At 35.1% G+C, this 21,034-nt stretch overlaps 2 protein-coding genes across 7 annotated transcripts in view; both read right to left on the bottom strand.

The window, feature by feature from the left end:
- The window catches only part of LOC128263426 (CUGBP Elav-like family member 2), a 119,007-nt gene extending 99,159 nt beyond the window's left edge, over positions 1-19,848 (bottom strand). For 2 of the 5 annotated variants that reach the window (XR_008268440.1, XM_052998462.1), the window contains exon 1: positions 14,549-14,828. Coding sequence is in view for 1 of the 5 variants with exons in the window: in XM_052998466.1 (XP_052854426.1) it covers positions 19,424-19,434 (11 nt within the window). In the remaining 4 variants the exon portion in view is untranslated. Of the gene's footprint in view, positions 1-1,517; positions 1,536-14,548; positions 14,829-19,423 lie in introns of those variants that run through there. The other 3 variants (XM_052998463.1, XM_052998466.1, XM_052998464.1) reach the window with 3 other exon arrangements.
- Positions 9,571-12,628, bottom strand: LOC128263428 (2',5'-phosphodiesterase 12). Of its 2 annotated transcripts, none has more exons than XM_052998470.1 (2): positions 12,305-12,628; positions 9,571-12,244 (listed from the first exon to the last, which is right to left on the bottom strand). In XM_052998470.1, the coding sequence occupies exon 2, from the start codon at positions 12,139-12,141 to the stop codon at positions 10,309-10,311; it is 1,833 nt and encodes a 610-aa protein (XP_052854430.1). In that variant the 5' UTR covers positions 12,142-12,244; positions 12,305-12,628; the 3' UTR covers positions 9,571-10,308. The 2 variants fall into 2 exon arrangements, with proteins under 2 accessions (XP_052854430.1, XP_052854431.1); XM_052998471.1 differs by having other exon boundaries at positions 9,571-12,240.
- Positions 19,849-21,034: the final 1,186 nt, after the last annotated feature.

Genomic DNA, 21,034 nt, shown 5'->3' with positions numbered 1-21,034 from the left:
TTTCTCTTTCAGGAGCCGCCAGCTGCTGCCCTGAAGAAATCAAAACACTTATCAAATATGCATTGCGCATATTAAAAATCAATTAAATATTTACACAAACACACAAAATGGCTGCGGCCGAGAGCACTTAAAAATGACTGCTTCGGCAGCAACAACAATGCTTGCTCTGAGTTCAACAAAGGCAGCGGGCACTGTACTGTAATTGAGGCAGCAGAAAATACAGATGTTGTTGCTTACAGGTGTAAGCAGATTCTTTAGATTTACAACTAAACGCCAGCATATAATCGTTGATATTATTCAATTTTGTCATTTTTGTCATTGTTTAAAAAGTAAAAGCTCATAGATTTGCTTGGTAAAGTGTTTCTTAAAACTATGTTAAGCAACCAAAAACACTTTTTTGTACAAAATCATACTATTCGGTATTTTATTTAAAAATTTTGTTAACCCTTTTAGACAAATCATTTTTTTTGTTTTATTTTTAAAACTCTGCCTTATTTTAAAATCCTTTACCAATAACTAGTTATTATAGGATGGAAATAAAATTTCAAGCAGAATAAGAATAGAAAAAACTGGTTTGCACAGAAAATTATTTAAACAAATTTATTTTGTTATTCTAAGACGCCACATTCTTGCACTTCTACTTACAAGACATTGCCATTTTTATTTAAAAATCGATCAAATTGCTTAAACTTTTTTCTTTATATTTCCAAGTTTTCTATAGCCTAGCAACCACGGTAACGGAAATGGAAATTGCAATTGCTTAACAGACGCGCAAACACATTGCAGAAATGTGAGTGTGGGAAAAAGCGGGTGAGAGGGGAAACGGAAGGGGAAAAAGAAGAAAGGCAGTTAAGGCAGCTGCCATTGATGTTGTTGAAAGTTTGCATTTCCGGTATGCAAACACACACATTCAGGCATTCACAGACAAAGAGGGTGAGAAAGACACAATCTGAAGACGTAACAATGTGTAATTGTTGGGGCCCATTGATAAAGCTTAACAGTCCAAAAATGCTAGAGAGAAACCAGCCACAGACCCACAAAACTCATTTGCATTTAACACGTTGACACACAGCAGGAAGTTACAGTGGCAAACAGCTAAATGCAACAAATGCAAATGCAACATATTAAACAATTTGACGTGACATGGAAAACGATCTATTGTTGGGCACATATTATCCATTTCACTACTATGAACAGTTTTTGGAAATCAATCTCTGTGTTCATTTACGAATTGTTTCTACAAGATTACTTTTGTTATTTGTCCTGTCCCAGCATTTTTGTACCATAAAGTTTGTATTTACTGGATTAAGAGAATATCATAAATTCTTTAAAACAAATGAATGTTTAATTTAAAAAACTTTATATTTAAATAAAATTCCAATTTTCTTTGGTACTAAAATAATTTTATATTAAAGCCTAGTAAATTTAACTTAAAACAAACATTTACACAAATCGCACGCAACATAAAATATATTTAACAATTTACCATACAATCTTTTTTTTTAAAGTTTTCTTACTTTTGTGCTGCACTGTAATTTACAAAACACAACTTTAAACTGCACAGTGAAAAATCGGTTTCACGGTTAAATCAACAAAGGAAAGGCTTTGATTACGACTGTTATCATATGAGCCTGTCCCTTTTTTATTGCACACACAAACGCACTTCTCTTCAAAAGCTTTCTTTGCCACTTTGACTGATTGAATTTTCTTCGGCGCACCTAATTGTACACTTCACCGAATGAGAAAGGAAGGACCGAATATAAATAATTAAAGGAGCCCGGCTCTTTCGTAATTCTTTTGGGTTAATTGCAGAGTTAAATGACAGTTTTACAATAAGTATTGCCTACTTAAGGGGGCACACTTGCACAAAGGCCGGACGCGATAACGCGGTGTTAAACGACGACGGTTGACGACAATTGACGAGGACGAACGACGAAGGATAACGCCGCTGATCAGGACATCCGCACCGTTTGAAAGCACGATTTATACTAAATACTACCTACGCTTCGGCAACGGAGTCGGCAAATTGTCAAATTGAATTTCGCACACACACATGCACAGACAGAGTCCTTTGGCGAAGGTCCTGCAGGAATTGGCTCTCTGTTTACAGGCGGCAAACGTTATGTACTAAAAACTTGAGTGGATAAATTCATTCTCTCCAGGGAAATTTTCTCTCGTTTGCATTGTGGATTCGGCTTTAAGGTTCGCAGTCTCTTCCACATGTTGCCATCTTAGCAACCTGTTAGACTAAGCCATTAGAACTTCCCCTCCAAAAACCTGAATCCTTTACAATTCATGAATGAAAAAATCGAATGACAAAGGGCATGTTACGATGAAAGAAAATATTAGATAATCAGCTTTTGAAAATTGTAAAAACATTTAATATTTAAATTTATTTTTAAGCGAACTTCAATATTTAAAATATATAAAACAGTTCTTCTTTATCTAATAAATCAAATACAGTACTGTTTTTTATCACATTTCATGCCAACACTTTACTAACTGAGCAATGAAAATTTTTGCTTTTTAAATTCTATGACAAAATTTAATACACAAATAAATAATATGCCCACGCTTTGTAAATTAAAACGGGGGAAATTTTTCAATTGCTCAAAGAGAATATTTACCTTACTAAAAGAGCGCGCATGCGTTTAAAAAGTTTACGGTTAAAGGGAAATTGTAATTTACAAACGGTTTAGGCAATATTATACGGTCTAAAAATGGTACGCAACAAAAAAAAAATATAAAAAAGACTAATTTAATTTTTTAAAAATAACATTAAAAATTTAAATGGTATAAATTAAAGAGAGGTATAAATTAAGAAAACAATTTATAATACGAATAAAGACAGAGGTAATTGAATTTTAAAATACTCCTTAATAAATATTATTTCTAAGCGAATTTAATTTTATTTAATATTCAAAGTATTATGATAAATATAGAAATGTTACAACGCGAAAATAGCAAATCTCATACGAGTAATCACTAAAGTAGGTAAAATTCTTCCAATTAATATGGACCCCTTTATGTTAACCCCACCGCAAACATCAACCGACTAACCAACTGAAGGACACACAACAAGGATAACAGCAAACAACGACAACAACCACAAACGTTGACAACGAACTGTGGGGCTAGCCGAAGAGCAAGTGCCGGCAAACTTTAACCGCCAAAAAGGACAGACATAACAAGAAAAAAACAAGCACTTTTCAGATACTCTTGATTTTAATACCTTTTTCACATTAAAATTTTTTCTTCAAAATTGTTTGTGTTTTATCATAGATTTTATTGAAAAAAGTTAGGTATAGGTAAGACTTTCCTCGAGTGCGTGTTAAGTATTTCTTAATTGCAAGGTGCAAGCGCCCCTACTCTCTTAGCTCGTTCGTTTCTTTAAACAGACAACTTTAAGAAATAATAGCATATTTTAATAAAAGGTTTTCAAAAATTAATGTACTGTTTGCCCTGTTAAAAAATTGTGATTTAAATGCTATAAATACCCTAGAAAAGGGTATAACCACGCAACGAAAAGGCTTGAACAGAGCAAGTTGAAGTGGAAATGGAATGTATTCAACATCATCAACAACAACAATGGGAATGGAAGCTGAATGTGGCGATGTTGAACCTAGACGACAATAAATACGCAACAAAAAAAGCAAGCATAATGGGGAAAGGAGGAACAATCAGGTGGACGCGGATGGGGGAAGAGGCAGCCACAGCATCTCTCTCTCTCTGTCACACTCTCCGAGCCATATCATCGCCGCATCATGATGTAAAAACTTTCCCGGCTCCCCGCTTTAGCCCGTAGGAAAACCTCTAACCCAAAAGCCCCAAGACCTCCGATTTACCAACTCTCCTAACGGGGAGTCTGCCCTTTAACAGAATTTTTGTTTACAAACTTTTGCTTGTTTGTATATTCTATTCGAACGGAGAACAGGGGGAAAGGCAAAGGACCTCATGCCCTCCTGTCCACAAAGGACTCCATCCCTCCCCTACCTCTCCCAATTCCCCGCTCTGTTGACTTTTTCTGCGGCGACGCGACGCCCGCTAAAAGCTGCGAAAATTTCGTTGTTTTGTTGTATATTTTGTATTTTTTTTTCCCTGACGCTTAACAAGAAAATTCCTGATGCGATTATGAGACTCTTGTTAAGGTGAGCCAGAAAAATGGGAGGCAGAACCAGATCGCATGACACAGAGAGTGGAAATTCCTTTGTGGTTGCTGTGGTCTGCCGGAGCTAAAAACTTGAATGGAAGTGAGCTGGATTTTACTGGTTTAACAAACAATTAAAGTGGTAATACAAATGAGCTAAATTTTGTAAAGGCAACAACTAAAGGGTTTTTAACTTTTTGATTCATTAAATCGAATTAAACAATAATAAAAAGAACGTTGAACTGATCAATTAAAAGTAATAAACATATATTACTAAACAAAATTAAAGCTTTTTGAAATAGTAATTAAGACAATGTAATTAAAAAAAAAAGTTTCAAAAAAATAATAAAGCAAAAGATTAAAAAAAAAAATTGTTTAAATTTATATAAGTTAACATTAATTTAAAGCCTTTAATAAATAAATTTAATAACAAAACAACAAAAACAAAATATGTTCATTCAGCTCAGCAATAAAGGTTTAATTAAGTAGTGTTTTCCGTTTTCCTTATAATATTTACAACACTGCGCACTTACCTGCAATGAAAAAGAGAGATACAAGATACGAATCAATTAGCTGGATCAGATACTCTCGTGAATGCACGCCCTGAAAACGGATCAAATTTCAAAGCAGTCAGCTCCTTGAGAGCCCAATAAACTTCTTGAGCAACTGCAAAGAGCGACCGCAGGAAAATGCACTCAAAAGTCTAGGTGACATCACGCACCGCCCCCTTTTCCAACCGTCCACCGCCCACGAGCGACCACACAATGCAATAACGCCGACAGATTACAAAGTGCACATGCGGTAAGCTCCCGAAGTGGTGGGCGCAATGGGGCAAAATTTACCAACGGAGATGGGTTCGGAAAATCCATGTTAGGGACAACGGAAACAAAGCACTTGGAACCTTGCGGTTTAACCCATGTGCTCTCTTGTTCTTCAATGCCCTTTCCTGCGATTCCATTCCATTTCCTTTCTCCGCGATTATTTACAACTAAATTATCTCAATAATAAATATTTTGTTTAATATTTTTTTTATATATATGTTTGATAAGTATAGAAATAACATTTTGAGGAACTTTTCAATATTAATAAATTAGTGTCGAAAATTGGTCGTTCAAAACGTTACCTGACTTTGTGTACAATTCTGATATTTCTTAGTATACGAGGTTTCATATCCGACTTTTTTTTATCAAATCTGTATTTGTAGAGATACATTAATTTAATTATAAATTATTTACTCTTCAAAATTATGATTTCCTTTTATTTTTTTTACATTTCATTTGTTGTGCTATTTATTTATTGAATAAATACAAACTAAGCCTTTGGAAAGTATTCATTATTCGACTTTTTGTGAACATGTTTCATTTCTTATTTGGGTGGAAACTTGCCGAACTCCATTAAGTTGACGCGAAGAACTTTGCGTTTGTGGTCGCTGCTTGTTGCTTATATTCTTGTAGTTGATTTTTGGAGTCTGTCCAAAATGTGTCTCTGTGATGTGACTGCTACCATATTTTCAATGAAGTTGCTAGCAAGGGTAAAAGGGCAGTGAAAAAGGTCAGCACAGAGCACTCCCATATGCATGGGAGGAACAGAAGCTCCCCTTATGTTCAGAAATGTCAACATATACGAACGTACAAAATTAGCTAAGTGATCGAAGGTTCTGTTTACGGATTGACTCCTTTATTTTTGACTGACCAACAACAACATTTACTAGTTTTGTTTTAATGGTGGAAAGTGAAAATCTATGAGAACCAAAATTTTCATTAAAACTTGTAAGCCTTTAAGTAATTACATTTCAAACTAACTAAATAGAAAAGAACTAACTTCGAAACCTAGGTGGCATTTTTAATGTGACAACAAAGGAAGTGAATTCCAAAAGACCTTTCCTCTTCCCCCAATCTATGCTTTCCAATAGGATGCTGCCGGAGAAATGGCTCTGCAAGGCCTTTTAACAAAAAAAATATCAACGCACCCTTTCGAAACGGATGAAACTGCCACACTGGGGAATAAGGGATCTGAATTGGGAGAAAGAAGATGAAGGGCGAACCGTCCCCACATGTACACAAAACAGATAAATGGGTAGCAAGTTTTTAACAAAACCAACGGATCGGGCAGTGCATTGAGCACAGACATTTCCTGCCCCATGCATCCTCAAAGAAAATAGGACTAAAATAAACGTGTTTCAACTTCAAGATACCCGGTCTTTAAAATTTTAAAGATGTCGGGTCTTAAAGTTGTGTTTGATATTATTAATATAATGTCTATTATGATGATTTTATAACTAATAAATATTTTATAAAACAAAATATTTACTACAAAAAACCGCCTTAAATCCAATCTATTATAGATGTACCAAAAAAATTTTTAAACGTTAGAACAGTTTGCGTTCGATATGTACTAATAATTTTTCTAATATATTTTAAATACCTATTACAAGTATAACAAATTTTAAAAATGTTTAATAAAAACAACATCCATTTTCTTATAGCTCAACTTTACACATTACTCATTTTTGTAAGCATTTAATATTTGTTTTTTTAATAAGAAAAACTTCCTTAATTTCAAATACAGGGTGTCGAAAGGAAGCAACAAAGTCAAAATATAAAATTCTGCGTCAGTGGAAAAAGTTTATGGGGTGACCCCCAACGAAGCCGGAGAAAAAGCAGATTCGCAGACGGAGACGGTCGTCCAAGTGCATTCGTTGTCCCTCAAACTCACACAGAGATAGAGGAAAATCGTAGGGGGAGATGAAAAGCGGGCAGCCAAAAGGCGAGAAGGAGACGGGACCGAGCACGCAAATATGCCAAAGCTTGCAGAGACAACAAACAGGAAGTACGCATTTCCTGCACTCGAGAAAAAGGAAATAAAATAAAAACATTCCGAGCACTAGGAATGGAAAACGGAGAAAATGGAGAAACCAGGGGACGAAACTGAGCAAATGAAAACGCAGTCGAGACACAGTAGAAATGTCGCGACGACAACTTTTTGACACAAAAGTGCCTGGAAAACAGTTTTTCTTTAGTTTTCCCAGCCAGTCTACCTACGTCGTGAAATTAATTGAAACTGACTAGACCTTTGGAGGATTGAATGACTGAGTGAGGGGTGGGGGCGTAGACTTGATCTTGACACTGTCCCCTGGCGATGTCCCTGAACCTGAACTTGCCAAATACTGCAGCCACCTTCAACTCCCAACAGACCCCTACAAATTTTATAGTGACAGTGATTATTCGCATATTGCAAACCATTAAGTTTATAGTTACACTTATTGATGCAAAACCAAACTTATAATTGGGTAACCATTTTGAATAATATTTTCTTTATGAAATATATTAATATTTTTACTGTTTAATAAAATTTTTGTTTTCAAAATGTGAAAAAATACGAGACGAAATTTTAAGGTAGCTGCCAAGTGTTTTATAAGATATAAAATTGGATCAAACATTCACAATGTCAAATCTAGAAGTTGATTCAAAATAGATTTACCATTCAACTTTATGCTATGGTTATTATATATACTTGGCTGTACGTCAAATTTTGTATAAGTATTGTGTTATATTATAAATATTAATTTATACGTTGTTTCTTATGCTTTATTACAAAATAGAAATAAGAAATTTTAAACTTGAAAATATTTAGAGTGCTTAAATTCCTTCATTTAAAACAAGCTTTTAATTCTACAAAAATTGCTAAAATTACAAAATTTGTAAAAACGCTTTTAAAAAAACGGTAGGCTTATCTTGTCCGTTAATTATTTTAAAATTCACAATAAATTTAAAGTATGTTTAAATATTCAAAGTTTATATCTGGATTGCCTCTGTAACGTATTTGTCCACTCAGCATTCCTGAGCACCTTCCCCACCAAATGAGTTTCGTGTCACAAGTTGACCCTGCCGAGATTAAGTGGGCGTTTAATTTGCCAACTCGCACCCTCCACCCAAAACCCGCCTCCCAAAACCCTCCTTATGAGCCCCATCCATCCCTACACACTTCCTACACCCTCGTCTATGAAAATACTGCGTTAATGTAATCCACGCTCTTGGCATTTCCGTATGCTTCCGTTTGCTTTTTCTCCATTGCTTTTTATTTTTTGGGAGTTTTTGTGCAGGGCTTTGCCCTTGGCAGTTGCCTCGTAACTTTGCCACTTGGATGATCTCTCTCTCCCTGCTGTTATGCCATTTTAGCTTAATCAACAAAGTAAATAAAATGTCCCGGCGACTGACCCTTGGACGGAGGTAATTTTCTGGCATTTTTTATGAAGTCATAGGGCTTTTAATAAGTTAAATATAAGTATGTATTTTCGAATAAATTTGGGATTAGTTTTTGGACATAAATATAACTTATTACAAAAAACAAATTGGCACTCAGTTTGCATTAGGATAATTTAGAAAATATTTCCACGATAACTTAATGTACGTTGTAAGTACAAAATAAATTACAAACTCAACCTCAAAACTTGCTTGCTTTTAAAAGCGAATATTTATAGATAAAGAAAACAACCATTCAGGACTATGCTAGTTTTTTTTTACCATATCCACAACTCATTAAGGTCTTTTGAATTCATCACACACATTTTACTATGGAAGAATCAGAAGCAAATCAAGCGAATTCACTTTGATGTGCAATAACAATATGACGCATGTGAGGAGGAAAAGGAGGAACTAGAGCAAACCAAACCGAGAATTGAAATCATGGACTCCCTTTTTCTCCGTCCCCATTTCTCCCTTGCAAAGTTAGTTGTCAACACGGGTCCCACGTAATTATAAAGTTGCAGGGCTTATGCAACACCACCCATACGTATACAGCTATAGGAAAGTAAATAGAATTTTGGTATTTGAAAACTCATTTTATTGTTTTTTAGGCAACACTTCAATAAATCCTGGTAGTTAAAATTTTATATTTTTAACAGATGGTCTAGCCGAAGTTTATATAGTATATAAAAAATATACAATTTTAACTATCAGGATTTATTGAAGTGTACCTATATACTCCTGCAGACATTGTAAAAGTTAAATTTTCTTTAAAACTACTATATTTTGATTATATATGTTTAAAAACAATGAAGATATTATTATTTTTCGATGAATTATTCGATTCGTTCTTATGTCATCTATACGATAAATAACCATTATTTATCATTATTTATATGAATATAAATCAGGTCAGAAATGTCTCCTTCACTGTGTTGCAAACATTTAAATAAAATTAAAATACCCTCTGCAAGGATAAAACAAATTTTAATTTAACCATAAACAAAAATTCTATAAAAGCAAGACATATAACTGATAAACACCCAACTTAAAAATGATGAGTCAATGAATTTAAGGTTATCTGAGTTTTCAAAATTTATTCATAATTTTTTATAACACGGAGTACACATTCTTTGATCATTAAGTTTTATTAACAGATATTAAACTGGCCTAAATCTGTCAAGAACTATTATTTTAACCGCCAATGTAGCGCACATCGAGACACATTTCATTTGCTTTCTAATAATTTCTGTGGAAAATTCCGATTGCACATGTGGGACTTTATATTGGCAGCACTGTGGAAACCAATTAAAATGCTGCACTAGCTCTGATTATGGCAAACGAGTGTGGGGAGTGGCGGCGTGAATAGATTGGTATGTGTCAACTAAGTGCAGTTAATTAGTGCGAAAATCACTTCAGTTGGCTTGGGATATTTTTTCCTCTCTCAGATTTCTTTTAAGCTTTTTGTTGTTGCCACCTCCTTGTCGCAAGGATTTTCCTTGGCGAATTTTCACGTTAATTGCTCTGCGTCCTGCAATCAGCCGGAAAACAGGAGCAGAAGCCAGGAAAGACAGCAGCTTGCAAGCGAGCTAAGCCACTCAGAGATTTACTCAATTTGTTGTCACTTTACTCCGCAATTTATTTCGGTGTGTTTGTCTTTATTTTTCTTTCGTTTACTCTAAGACAATTATTTTGTATATTCCAAGGATTAAAAAAACAAAAAAAAAACCATGTATATAGATAAGCGAAATGAAGAGAATAGAATACATTAACTGAAAACAAATGTAGTAAGTTTGAAATTAAATGCATTTATTTGTATACGATTAACTTTATAGGTTAAAAATAATCTGGGATTCGTTATGATCTATGTGTTGTGAAATCCCCGAGTTATTAAAACAATTTAAGTAATTTTAAGCCTCAATTTGCCTTAAATTTAAGATCGGCTACAAGAGCAACATGGTCTGATGGAAACACAGCTGATGGTATGCCAGCATTAGCCTTTAATTGCTCCTCCGTTGGCAATGGAACGTACTGTATTAGTTCAAAACGGTCGTTTTGGTAGAATATATAGTCCAAACATCCCGAAAACAGTGTGGTGTAGTGTGTGTACTCTGGTGCGCCACAAGCCGAGGTCATTTGAAAAGGTTGTGAGAGCTGCACATTCGAAACGGCCTCCTCGGCATTACTGCGCCAGTCCTCCAGACATTCTTCGGCGAGTTTCTCGGTCATCAACTTGTATATTCCACATTCGGGAACGCTGTTGAAATCGCCACAAAATATCAGACCAATATTTTGACGGCTACTGATATTGAAATCTTTCACGGCTTTGTTTATTAAATGCTCTATGAAAAGCATTGAGAAACCCATTTGCAAGAGCCTTATGTGATCTGCATCCGGATGGAAATATAAATGCGTGTTGGCCACAAGAACGTAGTTTTCGGATCCCCTAATCTTTAGCAAACAAGTTTGTAGGGTTGTGGACCGATCGCAAATTCGTTCTGCTAGCTGAGTATTTGCTTTGATTTTATTCCAAAGGCTTTCGAATACGGGCAGAACAGAGATTTTAGAACCCAAATGCAGAACTTGGGAGTCCAGTAACTCAAAGCGGGATGTCCTAAAGAAAATGGCAACACCTTCTGCACATTTACCTTTAGGTGCCATAATGCCACGATAATTATACGGAGGTTGTTCGAGAATTTCCCTTAAATCAAAATCAAAAATCCTTTGATCGACTTCTTGCAGGCAAATAAGATCAGAATTATAACCAATGATTTCGTTAATAAACAATGGTTTTCTGTAGTCGATTTGCAGATACTTGGCTGGGCAATATGAGAACAAGGTTTTTCCGGCGTAGTCGCTGCTCGCATACAAATCAGCCAACAGATTGTATGTTACCACTCGAATTTCATTGGAGTCACTCAAATAATTCGGAGTATGACGGTGGCGAGCTTGAAATGGGCAATGTCCTGGTGCCGCCTGAACCGCAGAGTTAGATATCTTTTCCACTACAGGACCATCTGCTCCCTGTTCATTTCGCGGCGTTAACTCAAATTTTAGATGATAGCCAACATCTTCGGGCGCCACTAGATACTGAAATCCTTCTCCACAAAGTGCCCATTCGGTATCCGTTGGTCGTTTTGCCTTGTACCATAATCCCTTACTGTGCTGCCGCTCACCGAATTGAATCTGTACGTTGGTCGGATAAACCACGAATCCTGCTAAAATGCACGAGGGCAGTTTAAGGGACGCAATCCACGGTGGATTAAAAACCATATCGTAAACTGTATCCACCACCTGCAGTTTCAGTCCAGTCGGAACTTTTGCAAACAGTTCATCGAATGTCATCTCACTGAAGTTGTCATCACAGCTATCGCTATAAAGCCTAACATTTATCTCGGCAGGCGGTTTATCCTTGGATTTCTTGGATGATTTGGCGAGTCTACTTTGAATGTTGCTTTGGATCCGGGCTAATATGGCATTGATGGGTTCGTTCATTTGACGACGGAAATTAAATTCCCGATTTATGTTCAAATTTGGGTTTACAAACCGAAACACAATATCTAGATCTTTGCTATCACTGGCATTGCGAAAGTACACTTTTTCCATATTGATGGAGCAAGAACTGCCAAGAAATCTGGTCGAAAATGATACTCCACACTGAGTTGAACTTCGGGCAAATATGTCAGTGCCTAGAATTTTGTTTCTTAAATAACAAACAGCCAGACTCTTTGCACTTTTAATAAAACCCATCAATCATCCAAGTTTTCAGTTCAACGACGAAAGTGAAGATCGGTTTTCATTCGTCGGTGCAAACGAGAGGTTCCCTTTGTTTATTTACTTTCTGCCGGTCTGCCTAAGAACAAATAAATTTAACTATCTTTTTGTGTGGTGCAGAGACTTTATACCAACTCACGTTATATAAGGTTATTGCAAAAACAACCGCTTAGAAGTTCGTTTACACTTTACAAAAGTAGCAAACAGGCGTCTTACACCAAAGCAACCTCAATTTCGCAGGCAGAAATTAGGGGAAACTGCTCCGCGAATCCGATAAAACTAAGAGAGTTTTCCACTTTTACGCTCTGCCACGCTATGATCAGCTGTTCTTTTGGCATTCACCCCGAACCGAACCACATGCGCCAGATAGACAAACAGCTGATCTTGAAATAAAAGCTTTTGGCAAAAAGTTTCAAAGTGAAAGCTTTAGTGCCAAAGCTTTTATATAAAAGCTGTCATTAATTCAATTTGAAATGGATTATATTTTCTTGACTTTTTACTCAAATACTATATGCATTTGTATTTCTGCAACTGATCGAGATTGGAATAATTAAAAGCCCCAGAAATAGTTTTATTTCTTAAATCCCACACAAAATGCAACGCCTACTCGAAACAAAACAAATTTAATGTTAACCTTTTATTTTTATTTAAAATTTTGATATTTAGTATTTAAGTATCATGAATGAAATTTTACCTTAAATTAAGAATAATATATATATATATATATATATATACCCAGAGAAATAAATATTTGCTGTGAATATTTAGACCCAAAGGTGAAATATTTAAATCAGGGTGTGTCACACTTAAATTTTTATTTTTTATATTTAAAATGAAAAAATATTGAAATCTACAATTTTCCTATTGGATGAACCGATTAAATGTTTTAATAACTGCACTACCATGCTTTTAGTTTATTTTAAAAACTCATATGGTAAGCTGGTAGTAAATTATTTACATTTCTAAAATTCAGTTGATAAATTAAACAGGTTATTGTAACTTTATTATTCTCCAAGATAGACGCCAGCTCAACCATAAAACCTCCTATTTCACCTCAGCCGAAACTTTCCTCACAGCAGATAACATAAACATTAAGCTAAGTGTTACGATCCAAATGAGACATGTTCTCCGAAAGAAACTTAACTTTTGGCCAAGGTAAGAAAGGACAACTGAGACGACGGCCATAAAAATGCGGAACAGAAGCCAGATCATATGGAAAGGGTGTAGTTGAGGGAAATGGGAAAGGAGCACAAGTGCATAAAAAGCAGAAACAAGCCAAGAGATGACTTGGCCAGGGCCAAAAAGGAATTGGCCTGGCCCCGAAACAGAGTCAACAACTGTGCGCCACACACGAGTTTGCCAAAAAGATTGCAATACAAAAAAAAAATCTAAAACAAAAAAATGGAAAAAAAAATCGCATAAAACTCTATAAAGGAAACGAAGGACCAAAAAGGACAGCAGCAGGATGGGGCAGGCAAACGAAACCAATTGAAGAAATGTTGCTGACACCAAAAACGAAACTGCAGGAAGGCGCCGATGATGAGGATGAGCCTTGGAACGAGGATGAGCTTGGGAATGAGGCTAAGCTCGTGGATGCAGAGAATATCCTTGGGGCAGGGACATGGAGCGGAAGGGAAAAGGACAACAACGAAATTAGTTAGCACTTGAGAGAAAGCAGCTTTGGCTCAGGTCCAGGACTCGTTGCTGGCTTACAACACCTGCGGGCAAGGAAGGACTTCTTGCTCCTCCTGCTCTCCTTCCTTACAGACGCGAGCTAGAGATGGTTCAATAGTTTCTATTGAGCAAGATTGATTAGCGATAAAAAAAAAATAAAAAAAAAATATATAAACAATTAAGAAAAGGGTGCGGTAGGTTTTTGTAATTTAAAGAAGTAAAACGCGAAGGACGTTAAAAAAAGCCGCGTTGCAAGCGTGTTTGCTCAAAAAAAAAAATAAAAACGTCCTCATCGATAACTCATTAAAGACTTAAGGGTTAACATGTCATTCTCTCAATGTACAAAGATCGGGTGAATCAATCAAAGATTCCAAAAAAGAATTGAGTTAAAAAAATATATTAGTTGATAGTATCGATGTTTTTCCAGCTTTGGGGCCATCTCCAACAAAAATAGTGAACCAAGATTTGAGAGGCAGGCAGCAATTAAATAGCCTCGAGTCCTTCGAACTCAATTGCAGCAATTTCAATAACTGTTGAGAACACTCAAAGGACGGAGAGCCGACCAGCTCCTTGCGATAATCTGTCATGCAGTGGGGACCCCAAGAACACCCTGTCGTACACCCACACAGGATCCACTCCTCATTCACTCCAGCGACAACTACAATATCCGCTTTGGGTCTCGACACTTGAGCAACTTTCTCGCACTCACCTATTTCACTTGCTGCAGGAATTTGCGATAATTCTTCTATTTTTCCTCTTTACACTTGAAAAACTTTTAGCCGAAAGAGAACAACTGGTCTATTTCATTTGTAGATTTGTGATGAGAACTACTTTATATATTTTTTTATGTATTTTTTTTTTTTATTAATAAAAGCATGGAACGTGACGCGGTACGGCCGAAAAGTTAACACATTGAGAATTTTGCCACCAAGAAGCCGAAAATTGATGAACTTTTATAAAATTATATGTACGCTACACGATCTGATTTAGAAACACTACAACTAAAATATTGAAACGTTTTGACAAGCTCTGAGATGAGGCGCCAAGCCAACTTCTATCGACTATTTTAATAATAAATTTAATTATCCACACAGAATAAAGGAGAAGAAACAAAGTTTTAATTACTAAAAAATAATTTCATTAAACAATGACCAACATTTCATTAGCTCAAAGGGCCTACCGTTCGACATTAAAAATAAATGAATCAACAGATATAAAAGTTTTGCCAAGAGAGTCATTTGCTAAAATTGGCAAGACAAAAAAGAAAGTCAAAAGGGTGAGCGTAAAAACCCCAAAGAAATTCAATGAGGCTGAAAATTTTCTGGCTTGATTCCAACTAAAGGCAAAGAAACAAAACAAAACTCACGTTTCTAATCAATTAAAAAATACAACAACTCGGAGAGGAAATCAAGAGCGGGAACGATTTTTGGCAATAAATAAATTACAACAAGCAGGCAGTCAAAGCGATTAAATAGAAGAGGGAGTGATGCAAAGAGAGCGGGTGTCGAAGAAAGAACAAAACTTTACAACGTCTGCTGCAATTTTCATTACGACTGCGATAAGAGCAGAATGAAAGTAATGGAAAGACGCAAAGGAAACCAGTTAGAAAGATTTAATAGTTCGTTTCGACTGAATAAATGTCCAGTACTCAGATGCTTTTTACCAAACTTTATGTAATATTTATGATAAAACCAGATAAAAACCCCATAGTAAAATTAAACATTAAAATTTTTGAATGTAACTTTGTTTTTCAAAATATAAACTTACTTAAAACCTTTAAACTTACTTAAAAGCTTTAGAAATTGTAAATCTTTTTTCAAAATGGAATAAAAATAAATCTCTTTATAAATCCCTTTTAAGAAACTAAACACAATGTCAGTTAACATAAAAATGTAATTTGAGAATTAAATTATAAAGTAAATGCACATTTGAAGAAATATGATATACCCTCACACATTTCTATTACAGGGTAAACTACGTCGAAAGGCACCAGCTCAACTAATCCTCTGGCAAAGACTTTGACAGTTGTCTTAGCTTGCACAACAACAAAAAACAATAACATCTTCATCATCATCATTATTTCCAGCATTGTAGGATGAAAAAGCACAATAAACAAAAGCAAACGAAATGACAACAAACATTATCGCACATCATTATCGTTGGTTGTCATTCAGGGAGCGTTCCAGCTTAAAAAGCCGCCCCACCCCACCGTCTCCTATGTATTTGCTTTATTTTTGTGTTTAGTTAGTTTTTATGAGCGTCATTATTTTCGCTTGCCATGGCGCTAAGCATCTTAAGTGGCTCCTCCTCCCGCATTTCCCTTCATTTTTTGGTCGAGCACTTTCCTTGTGTGTTTGTTTGCATAGGCGCAAAATGTCTTCGTCAACTTTTGACGATTTTATAATTTAACTTTTGCCGAGAGCTGCTGCCGCCGTCTTCCTGTTCTTCCTGTTTTTCCCCTTGCTAGTTTCGAAAACAACTTAATAATAAGTGAGTGTTGAGTGCTGGTTGGAGGAAAGTTGACTTGGTTAGAGAAAGACGGCTGCAATTAAGGTGGCAGTTGCTTTTTTGTTGGGTTTTTTGGGCTAGGCAATTATTATAAAGGATCTATGGTGTGCTGCATTTGAAAAGTTTTCGGTGCGGAAATAATTGTCAAGGATAACCATGGCAATTGTAAGGGGTGACTGGTAAACTTTAATGGAAAACCACTGCGAAGATCGTTGTTTTCAGTAGAACACAGGTCTTTTCGTAAAATGTGTTTGAAATAGGGGCAAACAAATGCATTATCTATGAGTTCGTAGAGTAAAAGGGGTATATTATATTATTTGAAAAGTATATAATCGGTAGAAGGAAGAGGGTCCGACCCAATAAAGCATATATATTACGGACCAGGATCAATGGCATATTTATTTTGAAATTATCGGGAAAAGTCGAATCATAATAATTTTGTTTTTTGAAACATTAATGCATATGATTTCACTAATGCGATTTTAATTTTATTAAAATTGATCAACAGTATAGTAGTTCATACAGTTATCGCAGCTTATTTCAACCAAACACCATCCAAAACTTTAACAGCCTATAAAAACTTATCTGAACCGGTTCTAAAAATAATTTTAATGATGGCTTATTATCAAAGATTGTTTAAAAATTATAAAAATATTTTTTACATAATAACAAAAAAAAAAAAATCCTAATCAAAAATAATTTTATTTGAGTTTTGAATTGATTCTACCAATTCTTTTGTTCCCTTATCAGGGTTCTTTTCAAGAATTATTACTTTTCAAGAATTATATACTTTACAGTATCGGAAACGCTTATATTAACCTTCAACACACTTTTTATTATAAACAAAATATACCCTGTTGCTTTCAACCAAACTCTTTCAGAATAAAACCGATTTTTTGTGTAAAAAATTTAAACTTAAGCTGTAAAGGAGCCGTTAAAAAGGTCCACCTAATTTCATGCACTTTTTTTCTTAGTCTCTATAATTAAGAATCCTATTTAAAGAACACAGCCCATTGACATTTCAAACACTTCTCAATATAGACAAGCAAATAGAATTAGGTTGAGAAGGCATAAAGTTTATCCTTTCTTCTAATAACAATAAGTTTGCTTAAATCAAATTTTCAAGAATTTTAAGCAGTTACTTTGATTTGCATCCTTCCACTTCACAGATGAGCTTACTCACCTGTTAACTTAGTCCGAGGCTTAAAGGTTGTTCAACAACTCCCAAACTTAAGACTTAAAAGTTTATTCTAAGTTGGATAATTTAATAAAGGTAAGAGCAAGCCATCTGTAAAAGGCATCCAGTTGTATATGCCAAAGTTCATATATACATTGTTTACATATTTTCAAGACATCATCATCAATATAAATTTGGTTTGTCAGAGCTGCTTAAGTTTTGTAAATATCAAACAAATGGCTTGGAACACAAGTGAAACATATGTTAAAAGCTGAAGGAAAAGAATACGAAAAGCGTAAACAAGAAGCTTTACATGCTTGACATGCGTTACAGTAAGCGAAATAAAACTAAGAACCCACAGATACATTGAGAACATATTACAAAAGTCAAGCAAGTAAAAACAATAAAAAGCCAAACAAAAAACTGAAAACAATGATAATTCACATAACAAGAGCTAAGTCGAAAAAACATTGCTAACAAGCACAGGGGGAAAATCTTTATGCTCTTTTCTCCACCACTCCCAGCATCCATACAATTTATATGTGAAAGGCTGAGACCAAGCTCCTTATGCGTTACCATAATAATGAAACATCTATAAATTGTCAGCCAGTGCTATCGTTTTCCCGCTCCTCAGCTTGCCCTTCTTCTGTGCGATGTCCTCTCGAGGACCATAAATAATATTATTATGGCTCCAGGAGGCAACTTGTATTTGTCAAAGCAAACAAAACTGCTATCGGTTTGTGGGGGAATACGAAGAAGACTTTTCCGTTCCGTTCCCATTTTGGACCCCCCTTCCCTCGTTAATGGCATTATTATTGGCAGCCATTATTCATGCAACAAGTGATGCTCGATGGCGTAGCAGCAACTTCCGTCTAATTACGGCTAATTGAATGGGTCTAAGTTCCGGGATTTGTCAATTGATTTGTAGTGGGACTTCCGTATAATATGAGACAATATATGAATAAAATTTTATACATTTTTTCAGTCAATAATAATTTATTCTGAACGGAAATCAAATCCTTTGTTGTTAATAGTTTTCAATTTTTTTAAAGCATTAAATAAAGCTTATACACCCTGTTTTAAGCAGAGCTACTTTTTTTGAAAGGTAATAAAATCAATTAACGGCTTGATATATAAGAAAATCATTTTACAATTCATTTTTAAATATTTAGGTAACAGCAATAAGATTTAATGACTGCGCAGAAAAAACCTCACCCACAACAAACAAAAACATATCAATCTTTTTAACGTGGTAATTATAGTGCCTTACAGCTTAAAATGTGGCATGTACCATCGTGAATTTTTATCACAGCATATGCAATTTGATTGTTAAACCTATAAACCGCATGACGTTCATCACAATGTAAAAAAAGGCTCCAATTAACTAAACAAACTCTTTTAATACAATACTTAATGAAAACTGTTTTTATTTAACCTCATATAACCCTTTGAAAAAAAATCAATAAATTGAACAAAAACTTGTTAAATTAATATGTCACCCGGGGAAAGGCGATATGCATAAAACAACATTTTAATCAATTATAATGACATAAAAAAGTGAACACAATGTTGAGGATAAGAAAACCTTTATTGGCACATCGACAGCAAATAAAAAACACAGCATCAACAGCAACAACAACAAATAGGCAAAAACAGATAACCCAAGCAACAAAGATTTATTTATGTATATGCAATAAGCACATTTATACACTTTTATATACGTTTATTCGCTGATTTATACAGCCGAGTTAAACCCATGTGGTTTATAATGAGACAACACAGTTAAATGAGGTTAGAGTTAAGTACGTTTGGCAATAAATTCCCGGAATCGAGGTATAAACACAACAGAGAGAACTTAAAGGCTTAAAACTAAAGATACTCCACTCGAGATGTACTCACATAAGACTCATATGGATGTAGGACACAAACAGATATAGTTAATGGTAGCTGGGATATCGATATATATTTGAATAGAGACTACAAAACCCACAAAGAAAGCAAACAGGCACTTTTTTTTAACGTTTTACGGGAGACGTGACGTTACGCTAAGAGACGTAATGACATAAGCGTACAATACTTTAGATTTATATATTTTAACTGCGAAACGACCACGACAATTACGGCACTTTTCCAGTAACTTCAGCAAATTCAATCTACAATTACAAAAAAAATTGTAATTCTAAAAGTCTAAAACGTATTTTATGTCCAAAATTATTTTATAAAGGCACAACACGAAAACGCAGACGAAACACAGGAAATAGTCGAATTAAATGTATAGCAAATTAGAGACGATCAGCAACGTTATCAAGACAACAGACTCTGACAAACTAAAAAACACAAGACGAAAAAAACGCTACAAAAAATAAAATCAAATAAATGAAAATGCCAACAACAACAGGCGCTACTTAACTGATCGTTGATAATGCTCATGATCGAATTAAGAGGCGGCGATCGCAACTCAGAGCACTTGGTTCGAAAAAGAGCGCTCCCTCGCCCGATCTATTTTCGAAAATTGATAAGACCACTTCGAATCGATCAATTTGACATTTGAGTTCGAAAAAAAAAAAAAACAAATAATAAAATCGAATAGGTTTCAAATCATTGAGAGAAACGCTTATCAGTTTGAAGTGAGAGAAATGTGTCTGAAAACCCGTTCAAGGTTAATTACTTTCGGGATTTTTCAGCTGAATTTTTCGTATCTATGATTCGTTTTTTAAATTTTTTTTAGTGAACCATTCTCAGCATTTAGAAGATTTGTGTATCATTATTTCAGTATTAAGTATGAAAGAAAAATAATTATATATTCAAGATTCAAGCCCTTCAACGGTGTCCGTGTCATTACATAACATATTATAGCCTAATACCCAATGAATAGGTTTTAATAAAAATTAAGCACACCTAATTCGAAACTTTTTTTAACCGACAAAGACAATTTTAAATGCAGTAAAGTCGGTGTTTAAAATGAATATCCAAATCCATTAGACCCCTTCAATTAAGAAATGTTCAGTTGAATACTCTCCACTGCAGTTTACTTCTTCCGTCCCATTGAGCTAAACATCTTTTAGGACTTTCTAATGGAGTCTGTTCATTGATAGCCCGCCTGGAAACCTAAGAACAAAATCGATTTACAGGACATGCGGCACGTGACCACCTGGTATTAGCGCTGACCCCAGACCATCCCCAGTGCATGGGTTCGAAGTACCATCCCACCACTCCCACGCATTCCAGTTCAATTGGCTACTTAAAACTTTAACAGCCGTAAATTCGAAACAAGCAGGGCTATGAAATTTAATAGCAGACGCGCAAAAACACCTCTGTAAATGTCTGACCAATACAATACGCAACTGCATTAGCTCACGTAACAGTATAAGTACGTATTTCGTCTGGTCATTATTCCAATGTTGATACTGCTATAGCGAAACACACATTATTGAGTTTATTGCCGCTCCTGCGCTGTAGATATGTTGCATTCACAGTCAAAGTTGAACAACTTAAATTAAGAAAACTAAC

This window comes from Drosophila gunungcola, unplaced genomic scaffold (genome assembly GCF_025200985.1).
Source record: "Drosophila gunungcola strain Sukarami unplaced genomic scaffold, Dgunungcola_SK_2 000001F, whole genome shotgun sequence".
NCBI lineage: Eukaryota > Metazoa > Arthropoda > Insecta > Diptera > Drosophilidae > Drosophila > Drosophila gunungcola.
The sequence above is the reverse complement of the archived record's forward strand: the minus strand, read 5'-3'. Positions and strand labels throughout refer to the sequence as shown.

Excerpts from the sequence above, each read along its gene's own strand:
- LOC128263428 (XM_052998470.1), bottom strand. The coding sequence starts at position 12,141 with ATGGGTTTTATTAAAAGTGCAAAGAGTCTGGCTGTTTGTTATTTAAGA.